This window comes from Pelobates fuscus, chromosome 3 (assembly GCF_036172605.1).
Source record: "Pelobates fuscus isolate aPelFus1 chromosome 3, aPelFus1.pri, whole genome shotgun sequence".
Classification (NCBI taxonomy): domain Eukaryota; kingdom Metazoa; phylum Chordata; class Amphibia; order Anura; family Pelobatidae; genus Pelobates; species Pelobates fuscus.
In genome coordinates, this window is record NC_086319.1 from 30,074,034 (window position 1) to 30,086,047 (window position 12,014).

At 35.7% G+C, this 12,014-nt stretch overlaps 1 protein-coding gene across 2 annotated transcripts in view; it reads right to left on the minus strand.

Moving 5' to 3' along the window:
- The window catches only part of MET (MET proto-oncogene, receptor tyrosine kinase), a 130,623-nt gene that overhangs the window by 55,092 nt on the left and 63,517 nt on the right, over nucleotides 1–12,014 (minus strand). For both annotated transcript variants that reach the window (XM_063446852.1, XM_063446851.1), the window contains exons 3-5: nucleotides 9,970–10,161; nucleotides 5,104–5,238; nucleotides 2,758–2,931 (exon numbers count right to left, since the gene is read on the minus strand). In XM_063446852.1, the coding sequence (XP_063302922.1) occupies nucleotides 2,758–2,931; nucleotides 5,104–5,238; nucleotides 9,970–10,161 (501 nt within the window). The remainder of the gene's footprint in view (nucleotides 1–2,757; nucleotides 2,932–5,103; nucleotides 5,239–9,969; nucleotides 10,162–12,014) is intronic.

Consider the following 12,014-nt stretch of genomic DNA (forward strand, 5'->3'; position numbering starts at 1 on the left):
ATCACATGGCAAGCTAAAATCTCTCAGGCCGTCTCCTCTATCGGATCTAGTGAGCAGGGTAAGTGTACAGGCTCCATGGAGGTCCAGATAACAGATGCGTTAAAGCCCTCCTTTTTAAAGGACGGAATAGCACAGCCTACCATCAGGAAGGGGTTAATAACAAAAAATTAAACAAAAACAAAAGGGTTACAGCTATCTTTGGACATGTCATGCACAGACCATCATTGAACCATTTACATAACCATATCACAAAATCTAATTGGCTCCTGACATCACGTGCTCTCGACAACCTAGTTTTTTTTGTTTTGTTTGTTTTTTATCAGTAACAATCATTAACGTTTTAATGCAATTCCATGATGGCTGCCTCCACTCTGAAACACTGACAGTACTCTCTTTCAGTGATTCATTTTCAGCTAAATTTACTATAACCTGCTTCAATTAAATAATATAATATTATTCAGTTTACATTATTGTTTTCCACAGACGTATGGAAAAATTTTAAGTTAAAAGATGCCACTATAAAATATACAGTATAGTAAATGAGTGCACTAAATGGGGATCATTAATTTAGAGAATATTATGATGCTGATGAAAGACAATGTGAGCAGTCATTTCTACTTTTGCATGTTTTATTTGGTATTTTTGTGGACCTTGTTAAAAACTTACATATTCCAAAGGTCTGGCTAATACGGACACTTCTGAGGTTTCTGAAATATATTCCCATCATGCTGAGACAGTCATGGGGCTGGTTAAGCATAATGGCGAATGTAGTTCAGAAACAGCTGTGTAGGGCCAATATTAGCCAAAACTTTTCTATAGACACTGTTACCATAGCAGCAAAAAAAAAATAAAAAAATAATAATCTAAAAATGTTGCTGTGTGGTGAAAATATTGAGAAAAGAATAGAATGACAGATCTGATTTTTTATGTCTATCCACGAACGTAATGTTTTATCTAATTGAAACAGCACGTATAACAGACATAAAGATAGCAACTGTAATCTTTTTCATACATTGGCTAAAAGAAAATCTAACAAAGGTCTCAGCGGGCTGGTGGTGAATATATATTTTAAGAAGATATATCTTTGCTAATGGAAGAATATTGGAGTTACAATGTGACAGCAATCAAAGGATTCAGTCATCCTGCGTTCCGTTATATATCAGCTCCATGTCAACTGCGTTCCTGTTATCTATTTAAAAGGTATGTAAAGACTATAAATTATTTCACAGCTACAAGTATATAAAAATAATACATCGTTAAATTTAATAGATTTGGTTTTTGCGAAAGAACCAGTTTTTTGTTTAATTTTTACCTTTAGTTTGTTGATTTTTGAAAAAAAATTGTTTTACAAGGGTGTAGGGGGCGATTATTTTAATACACTCAATTGTAACAATAAAAATAAAGAATAATTTCCTATGGTTGTCACACGTCGCTACCAGGACGGCCTTGTTGATAGATATTACGCATCATTTTTACATTTTATGGGCATTCAAAAGCTTTTGCTGTGAGTCATGGCATGATTTACGAGTTTGGAAATAGGTACATAGCATATTTTAATTGGATTGGTGGTGTAAAGGTCATAGTTCACAAATGTCAGAGAAACACTTAGAACTTCTTGTCTTAATCCATTTCTAAGTGAGTTTTAGATCACTCAGCTCTAATTGGGTGATATCGTTAAATCTTAACGCTCAGTCCCGGCTCCCATCTCTCTCCTTGGTTCCTTTCAAGTGCTGTAATTTCATAACGTACACTTTAATCTAAAGGGACTTCTGCACTGCCTTCTGACTTGGTGACATAATGTCGGCTGGTCAGGATGGTCAAATGAGCGACATTTAAGGCAAAAAGTTCAAATACTTGGACAAACCTGTCAGTTTTCTAAGCAGCTTAATGAGTTTTGGTCAAAGTAACACGGTTTGAAGTGTAGATGTGACAGACATAACCTTGCCAACAGCAAAACAATAATGTCATGTTATAATGGGATACTAAGACACAATATAAAATGGTTTTAGAAGGGAATATATTTTGATTTTAACAAGCTGCAGAGAGACCTGCTTAATTTATTTTTGTAGATCTGAATCAGTAAATAAGGAAAAGAAAAACCACAAATAAAAACTGATGCCAATTGAAATTTTGGGTTTCAATTTCAGACTAATGTAAAGAAGAATTATTGATCTGTTTTGAATATTGTAAGTATTACTTCAAAGAGACATTGTCTGCATTGTAAAAACTCTTCAAGCTATAGCTTGAATGTAGTCATGTGGAAAAATAAGAAATCTCTGTCTTATAATTAAAGCAATACATCAAGGACCATAACTACCACAGTGCACTGTAGTGGTCTTGGTGTCAACAGTGCCGTAGTTAATCCCCCAATGTAAGTAGTGAAACCATTTTAAAACAATTTGACTTACCTGGAGTCCACTGGAAATTGTTCAATGCTTTCAGAGAACCGGAAGCTCTGGTTGCAGGGCTAAGTCACTGGCTAAAATAAATTAGCTGATGTTGCAGGACTTGGATCAGGATAATTAATGAGGCTTCCCGAAGCTTCCCACACCTTTCTTTTGAACATTCATTTGTACCCAGCCTTTCACATAAGCTAAACTTTAAACAAAGCAATACTGTCCCTTTAAGTACTGTGTTGGGGTAAAGCAAGAAACTAATTTTCATAACTAGCACTCGTACATTTGTCCAGGAAGACATTCCCATAAGACAGCATAGAACTTTGTGCATTTGAATATTTTTTTTCATTACAATAATCACCTCGTAAACTGCTGGAGAGCAGGAATCTTGTGTCCACTTCTCCTTGAAGCACTCATGTTTTCGGGAACATCGATTTTTACACCAGCCACATTTCATAAAGGAAGGTGCTGAGAAGCACTGACTGCAGGTTTTAAAATGATCACACTTGTGGCACAGCAGCGGAACTTTCGTTACCTATATCGTAAAGAAGAGAAGGTTACAAAATGTCCGCCCTACTTCACCAAAGGATCTCTGGGAAAATTATATCATTTGAATTCGAAGGGTTTATTCGCTAAACGAGGGACTGCAGAGAATTTAGAAGGTGAATTCAAAATATACCAAAGCAGCTGGAAAAATATCTAAGCATACAATACAACCTTTTTGGAATGACTTGACTTTTGCCACAAACAAGTCTTTTCTGAAGAGTTAACTTTTATGAAACTTAACCTTTAGTGGATAGTCCTCAATGTCAGTTTATGTGTGTAATCATAAAAATCCTCATAGAAAATAGGCAATTCTAGAGAAACTATTAACTTATGTTAACAAACGTGTTTTTTAATTTTGCCCCAGACAGTGGACATGTTAGACACTTCGCCCTGTTAATGCGAGACTAAATATCAGTCTCTGCACTGCGATAAAAATAACTTTTTCTACAACAGAATGTTTGTCGACAACTATCTGTAGCTTTCAAGACCTTTGGATGTCAATTATGGATTTTCTGTTTAATCTTACATCAAAGCATGACATTTCTGCAATGTCACGAGAACACCACAACTGACCCAACGGACTAAATTACAGTCTCCGTTACTAAAAGGAGAGACTACTATACACTATAAAAAAATTACCAAAATTAAATTGCTTATGTGTCGCCTCATAACAACCCCTTACAAAAAAAAACCCCAACAAACCAAGCACAAAACAGAGAGGGAGCTGCGTGTAAGCACAACCTTAAAAAAAAATAATTTATACAACCTGTTAAAATATATGTAAAAATTAATTTCTTCTGTATCTAAACTACCACTAGAAATTCTATTGATATTGATCTGACAGATATAGATCGGATCAATACATCCCTAAAGAAGTATTTAGAAAATTGGGCAGACTAGATGGGCCGAATGGTTCTTATCTGCCGTCACATTCCATGTTTCTATGTTTCTATTTATGAGATGAAATGCGTTGGGATTTTATATGACTGTTTTTACACATTTATTAAATTTTTGCTTTTCTTGAACGTGGCTGAGACTTCATTTGGGTACAGTTTTCTACATGCTACATAAGGATGGAATACACTGACATCATGGGCCGTATTGCGCAATATATATACCCCTCTACTACCTCTTTTCCCACCTGCCTCTCACGGCCAGACTTTTTTGACCCGTTCATCTTCCAGCCCTTTCTCTTCTTGTCCAGAGGAATGTTAGGCTTTGGGCAGATTCCCACGTAGATTACTAGTGTGAAGGTTACACACACCATTGTAACCTTGCAGGAGATTACAGGACTAATCTGGTTTCATGGTCTTTCACATTTATTTTTTTGTGAAACAGATAGTCATACGCATCTTGAAAACACGCATTTAGGCTAATTACACTATTTTGTGTAGTTGTACAATAGTTTAACATGCTGAGGTGCAAAACCTCAAATTCAGTGTCACTCCCATGCAACTTGTGTGGTTGGTCACAGTCTAGCAAAGGGCTATGGGAGCTTCAGGTTTGAAATATCTCGAAAGTTACAATTTGTCCTGATGACTCAAGCTGGATCTATTGACTTAGCACAGAATGTATACATCTTGCATACTGCGTTTACTAATGATGTGGTGAAACAGACAAATAAGATATAGATATTTTTACGGTCACAAAATGTATTCCGTTTAAATTAATAAATATGTATCAGTCAAAAAAATAAAATACACTTTTATAAAATCCATTTAGGAAATGTTTTATTCAAGAGATATTTGCTTTTAAATGTTATCTGTCTTTGTGACATCACTCAAAGGCTCCTGCTGGTCGCCGACGTATTGCTTTGTCAAAGCTACTATTGCCAAGCTTACCAGCCAGAAATGGAAACGAAGATTGTGAAAGGTGGCAACATTTTGTTGAGGGCTCAAAGAACTCAGTCAATGCCATGGACAATTTAAAAGCAGGTATCTCTTGAATAAATCATCTCGAGCCGACATAAAGGGCATTTATTGATTTAAATGTCTTATTATTTTGCACAGCACATTACATTTGAATTTCACTGATATATCTGTTCAAACCTTTAATGTCAAGAACGCAACTTATTACCGTTAAGTGTTATTGAAAGCATTTTTCTAACGATGCATAAAGAGAGGATTCCTGGCCTCTGAAACTATGTTCAGTAATGACTAACCTGCATTCCTGTGCTAACCAGTGTATATCCATTTTCAGTGGAAGTCTTGTTGATGACTACTGCAGAAGATACTGGGCCTCCACCAAGCATAAAATTGACATGAGGCTTTGTCAGACCAGATCGGGAGATGACAACCTTAAAAAAAATTTGTAAATTGTGAACTAAGGAAAGTATGGTTTGGATGTCTTTCTCTATAGAGGAAAGTGATAATTATATGTTGTTAAAATAGTCATAAAAATAAATAAAAATGTTATATATATTTGTTATTTTTTTATTTATTTATTTATTTATTTTTTTACATTCAGTGCAAGTGTGTCTGAGGTGTACTAATGCTGTGTTTAGGGGAACTCTTTTCTGATTTCCCCAGAAGTACGACAGAGTCCTTAGTTGGGGAAGGATGTGTGTGTGTGTGTGGGGGGGGGGGGGGGGGGTGCAATTTTGACTAAACTGGATCCATTTCAGCACCTTCAGTTAGGAGGAGATTTCATTAAATTCCCTCTGAATGTATAAAATAAAAGTGTGAATTGATTTGCCCCTATATGAATTAGTTAAAGAATTAATAAAAATGTCCATCAACTGCATAAGCCTGTGACACATAGTGAAAATGAATACAACCAGTACGGTAATTGATTAATGATTAATGTTCCGGTTACACTTTTACACACATTTTAAGTAAGCTTTTACGAGTTGAACTTGTGCCGTACATATACATAATTTAATACTTAGCAACAACAACATCTACAAATACAATACAAAAAAAATAAACATCTGTGGTGGACATGTTTATTGCATTTGGAAATACATTTAACACACAAATATGTAGCACTGTATTGGAATAAATGTTGGCGTTTGTCATTGTTCTGGGGTTCTGGCCCAGGGAATGTCCACGTTTAGGCTTCATTTAGGCAGCGGTTTAGCCCAACACTCTCAGCCAATCAGTACTGTCCAGGTTTGATGATATGGCCACAGATAAAGGGAAAGTATTAGTGGGAAATGTCTCTTTTTTAAGTAGATTAACAAAAGATGTTGGGCTAAGGTAACATCCCCAGGATATGTGAATTATGCGGAGTAATGTGAATGTACCTTTCCTGGTTAAATACTTTGTTATTATTATTATTATTATTATTTGTAAGGAATATAGTGGAATTTCTGGGAGTGTATCTTTACAAAAAGCAACCAGAGTGATATCACTGTATTTGGATATATACTTATATTAAATTGTAGAATGTTATACTTATATTATATTGTAGAATTTTATACTTTTAGAATTATATTGTACAATTTGTTTGGGAGGGAATGTGTTAAAGAGAGGGCATGGTTACAGTCTGAGAACATTGTACACTATTAACCAGATGATTAGGTATCTGCATAATATTGATTGCACAAATAAAAAATAAAAAAATCCTATTAAGCTTGCCATTTTGTGGATTCAAGCCCAGATTTTCTTGTAAAATGAACACGATCCCTTACGTATTGTACATTACTTGATCATATTGTCACTCTTACATTCTTCTAACTTTTGTTTTAGAATACCCATTTACAATGTTAATATATATATATTTAACCCTTTGCTTGCAACTTGCAGCTTTGTGGATTATTATAGGTGTCACTACAAAGGCCCCTCCCCCTAGATACACAGTTTGTGTATATGTATTAGGCAGTGTATATATAAGGTAATGTCTATGTGTATTAGGCAGTGTGTATTAGGCAGTGTGTGTGCATTAGGCAGTGTCTCTGTGTGCGTTTATATTAGGCAGTGTGTGTATGTATTAGGAAATGTGTGTGTGTGTGTATTAGACAGTGTCTTTGTGTGTATGTATTACACATTGTGTGTATGTATTGGGCAGTGTGTATGTATTGATTAGGCAATGTGTATGTGTGTATGTATTAGGCAGCATATGTGGGTACGGTTAAGGAAGTGTGTATGTATGAGGCAGTGTTTATGTATATATGTATCTATCTATCAGGCAGTAGGTGTATGTATGTATTAGGCAATGTTTGCATGTATTAGCCAGTGTGTATTAGACCATGTGTGTGTATTAGGTAGTGTCTGTATATATGTATTAGGCAGTGTGGGTGTATGTATTAGGCAGTGTGTATGTATGTATACATTAGGTAGTTTGTATGTCTTTATGTATTAGGTAGTATGTATGTGTTTATTTATTAGGTAGTATGTGTGTTATGTATTAAGCAATTTTGTTTGTGTATGTACGTATTAAGCAGTCTGTATGTGTGTCAATTTGTGCACGTATTTGTGTCTGTGTTTATGTATTAAAAAGTTTGTGTGTGTGTATTAGGCAGTGTGTATGTATTAGGTAGTTTGTTGCATGTGCATGTATTAGGCAATTTGTGATCTTGAAAAAGACCCAAATGGGTCGAAACGACGATCTCAACGATTAAAATCTGCACATTGCAAAAGGACCGGATAATGCACCCCTTTCTTCAGTATATTTATTTAACACGGGTTGCACCTTGGCAAGATTTACCAGTATACTTGGTAGGAGAGTGACGAGCAACTGTTTATATAAATATTTTGTTTTTCAGTGGTATGATTTAATGGTGGGATTATTAGTGCCCCCTCCCCCAGCTTTGACTGTGATATCTAATGTGCCTAATTGTTCCTAGAATCGCCACTGTGCGTTGCATACAAGTAAATGTTTTTTAGTGGAGCTGAGTGTTAATATTTGACAATTCTAGAGAGTGCTGAACTTTGTAAAAGCATGCCCACTGTGAAATACCTAATTCCCTTTTAGCCTAACAGCTGCTCTCCTAGCGCCCTTTCCCAGCACCAAACTCCGAGCAAACAATAAGAGAGGCTGAAACAGCTGCAAAGGTTCGTAAAAAAAAGGAGCAAGGAAAGGTTTTCAACAAGTCTGAGCAGAGGAAGGAAGTAAAATTGTTTCTTTTTTCCTCTTCGTACTTGGCAGCTGCCCCAAGAACGATATTACCCGTCTGTTTTGTCATATTCACACTGCCTGATAATAAAAACCTACAAATGACTAAGAGGCAAGTCCCAGCTCTCGATTAGTCAAAACATCTTGCTAAATGGCCTGTAATCACCAATTCACAGCTTTACACAATGGAACCATAGCTCCATAACTGTGACGACTGTATTTTCTGCACGTTACTCTGGTCATGCATCCCATTAAGGGCATCGATGATTATGTCTGAAAGTACAGTAGCTGATCATAAACTAATTAGTACTAAGGAAACAAGCAGGGCCTGATTTACAAAAAAAAAACAAAACAAAAACAAAATATAGGTTTGATTGTATTTGGCACAATTGTTGAATTAATTTTGATATTTCTACGTAACATCATAATTCCCCATATTTTTGAGTTTTTCTGACAATCGGGGGTTATTTGCTACAGTAAGAATCCAAAGTAATTTCAAAGTGAATTTCAAATCTAAGACGAGAGTAGCAGAACTGAAATCATAGTTGACTTTTTTTCATAGACACTTTTTTCAGTTTAGGAATTTTGACCTTAAGTTTGAAATTCTCACTTTATTGAATAATGTTGCCTGAGCCCTGGACACAGCCATGATCTTAGGCTAGTTCACAGCAATGTTTAACTACATCACATCAACTACTTTTACAATAAAATGGGCTACAAAGGAAAAATCTTATGATTACATATAGATCGTGCAATGCTAGAGCTGTAAGCATCAGCTCCCGTACATCCCAAGCATCAGAAATAACTGCTCATTCTTCTGTTCCTTCTGTTTTCTCCTCTTCCACCAACTAAACATGTTGATAGACGAATCAATGAAAAGCATATTGCTACAGAATGTGATACAGTTGTAGCAGGAAAGCGTTTTGCTAAGCGCATGTAATGAACTGTAAAAGAGCAATACGACTCCTATAAAAAGAATCTCTGAGTTTGCACATCAGTCATATTCAATGCAATTTTCTTATTAGAGACAGAGCAGAGATCATGTACCGGCAGGTGAAGTGGGGCAAAGACCAGAGCTCAGGGATGAATGAAACTGCAAGAAACACACTTCTCCCAGACTGGTTAATCATCCTGAGAAGAAATGTCTGGGTTTTAAACAGGTTAGGGAACAAATTACTCATGAGTCTAAGGCGAATAGAAGCCCTCTCTTGTCTCAGATTGTAACTGCACATGAGAGGTAGTTTGAGGACCATAGGCTCTACTTTATGGCCTCAAAGATAAACATTGTGTCAAATTAATTTAAAAGAAAAATATAATAAAAAAGATAGTGAAATAGATTGAGTACAGCTTGTCCTAGAAGGGGGAGATTTTGAAGATTTGTTTCATATTTTTTTAGTTGGTGATGTTAATTATGTGAATGGTCCACAGTGTGTTCCATCAGTGAAAGCTTCACTGATCATGCAGAACACGGTGATAATGAGAGTACTGACAGAGAGCTTGAGTGATTATGGCAACAGTTGAAGAATGGAGAATTCAATACGCCCTTAGATTATTCTCAAATCATTTTATCTATATAAGAAGAACCCGAAGAATTATGTAAAATTAAGGATTTCCAACAGTATGTAGGTCAAAATGTTATCCATTTTCAAGCACCCCTTATTAAATTTAGAAAATAACATTTTATGATTCCTAATTCCTTCTATGGGCTCAGATGGCATTTACCAAGCAACAGTTCTTTTTAATGAAGAGCTATCCACCAAGTTGGCAACCAGCTGGGCAATGGATCTATGACATGGTTTTGGATAAAAATTATTTGCCATTTAGCATGGGGTGGAGTGACCCATGTAAACACACTTATGACTTGGTAGTTTTTCACAGATTGAATGATCAAGTTAGGTGGCATTGCAAATTAGATCTGTAGACATTTGCTTATGGTTTGTGTGAAAGGGTCACCAAATGAATAATCACTTACCTGTAGGAAACGTCCATCAGCTGTTCCTAGATTGGCAATGGTGAGAGAATCTTGGGTAAACACAGAGATTGACGTTAGCAGAACCTTGTTAAATTGCCCCATGAAAAGGTCAAGACGTTGTAGTGGGGTAGTCACTTCTACTCGATATTCGTCAACTGAAGCTGGACTGTGGGAGGCATTTCTTACAAATGACTGAAATGATAAAATGAACATTATTCACTAATCATTAATTATATCCAGTGTATGGTTACATTGTTTATAATTAGTATTTTTTCACATACTTATTTAAAATTGAGACATTGAGAGAACACATTAATGATAAAGTGTCTGACAACAAATTAAAACATACTAATTTACTGTAAGATAACAAATTGTAAAATTTACCCCAGAACAGGAGAAATAAATATTTTTGTCTAACTTTAAAGCTATTTACGATTGAAAAGCTGCCTATTCAAAGTACAATGAATGTACTAATGAATCAAGACGGCTTTATTAGGTAGTAAACGGGAATGTAGCACTTTCAGGATAATGCACAGAGGAAACGTAGCTGGCCAATACACATCTGACACACATCAAGAGGGGTGAATGTCTACTGGCCAAGGATGAATTACCAATCGCCAATGGCTAGTGGGAGAGTGGAAAGTTTGAGCCCTGATCTACAGGAAGTAACACTTTCTCTCATGCCCAGTGAAGCCATCTGACCCCTGAGAAAACATGCTTCATCGATGGGTATTCAATGCACCTTTTTCTGGATGGGTGTTTACAGAACATGGGGTGCGTGATAGCCTCTCTGAATGGCTGACACCTCCTTTGTTGCATGCACCTACTAGATAGGTAACCAGTTCACTCCCAGACGAATACGCTCTCTGGTCCAAATAAAGATTGAGGGTTCTGAGCTAATCAGAGGACAGAACAGTTTCAAATACAAACAATACAAGAAAAAGTAAAAGGGCACGTGCTGACTGGCTTTACCAAAATGCTTGAGGATGATTCATAGACATATATAAAATGTTTGGTGTCGAAATCATTATGAGTAACGGCTGCATCATGATAATAATAGCACTGCACATCACAGATTTATTTATGAAATATTGTTATCCTACAATGCATTCAAAAAAACTTACAAATTTACAAGAATTTTCCTGACAACTTTATTGTGCTTCAGTTTTCACCTAAGGATTTATATAGCACATAAACCGATCAAGCCTTCCTGCTACATACTATTTGATTCACTGTAGGGTTTATTATATTAATCCTCTTATCCTCTCTTCTTTATTCTTCCCTCCTTCAGGGCAATTAAATGATCTATACATATTGTACCTTTTGCAATATCCTAATCGTAGTTGATATCCATCAATGATTGCTACCCAAGACCGGACCACAATTTCAGCTTGCTCAATGGTACTACGAATGTATGACATTTTATAGTATAGTGAATACTCCTGGCTTTGCTAATCGCATCTAACAGTCTATGTTCTTCTCTGTTCTTCTCATATCTATTGTAATCTTGTTACCTCTTAAAATGAAATAAAAACTAAACAATTTTTAGAAGTTCTTAAGATTATTGCACTGCTAGTTTTTGAAATTTTATTTTCTTACATTTTCTTAAATTAGATTATTTTCCATAATATGCAATTATATCAACCCGGTGTTATTTACTTTGTGTTTTCTAAAAGTGAACTTTAAGTGGGCTTTAAGAAGCTGACGTGAAAAGGTAACTCTGTTATCAGAGGTAACACAATACGAGCAGCTCCAACAAACTCTGCGAATGTCCTCATTTCATTGCTTATAGATTCAGTACTGATGTAGTCTAGACAGCTCATTTAAATTCTTCTGCTGCGTATGGCACTTCTGAATTCTTTCCAGCGAAGACGTTAACTGCTCTGACAATTCAATTGGAATCTATTAATTGGTAATGTGGTTAATATTGATGATTTCCTTTCATTTCAGAAACATGATACTTACTGCGCGTAGGAAACCCCGTGAGAATGCACATCAATAAAAAAAAAAAATCAGTAAGTTTTGATCAATACAAAAGCATTTCA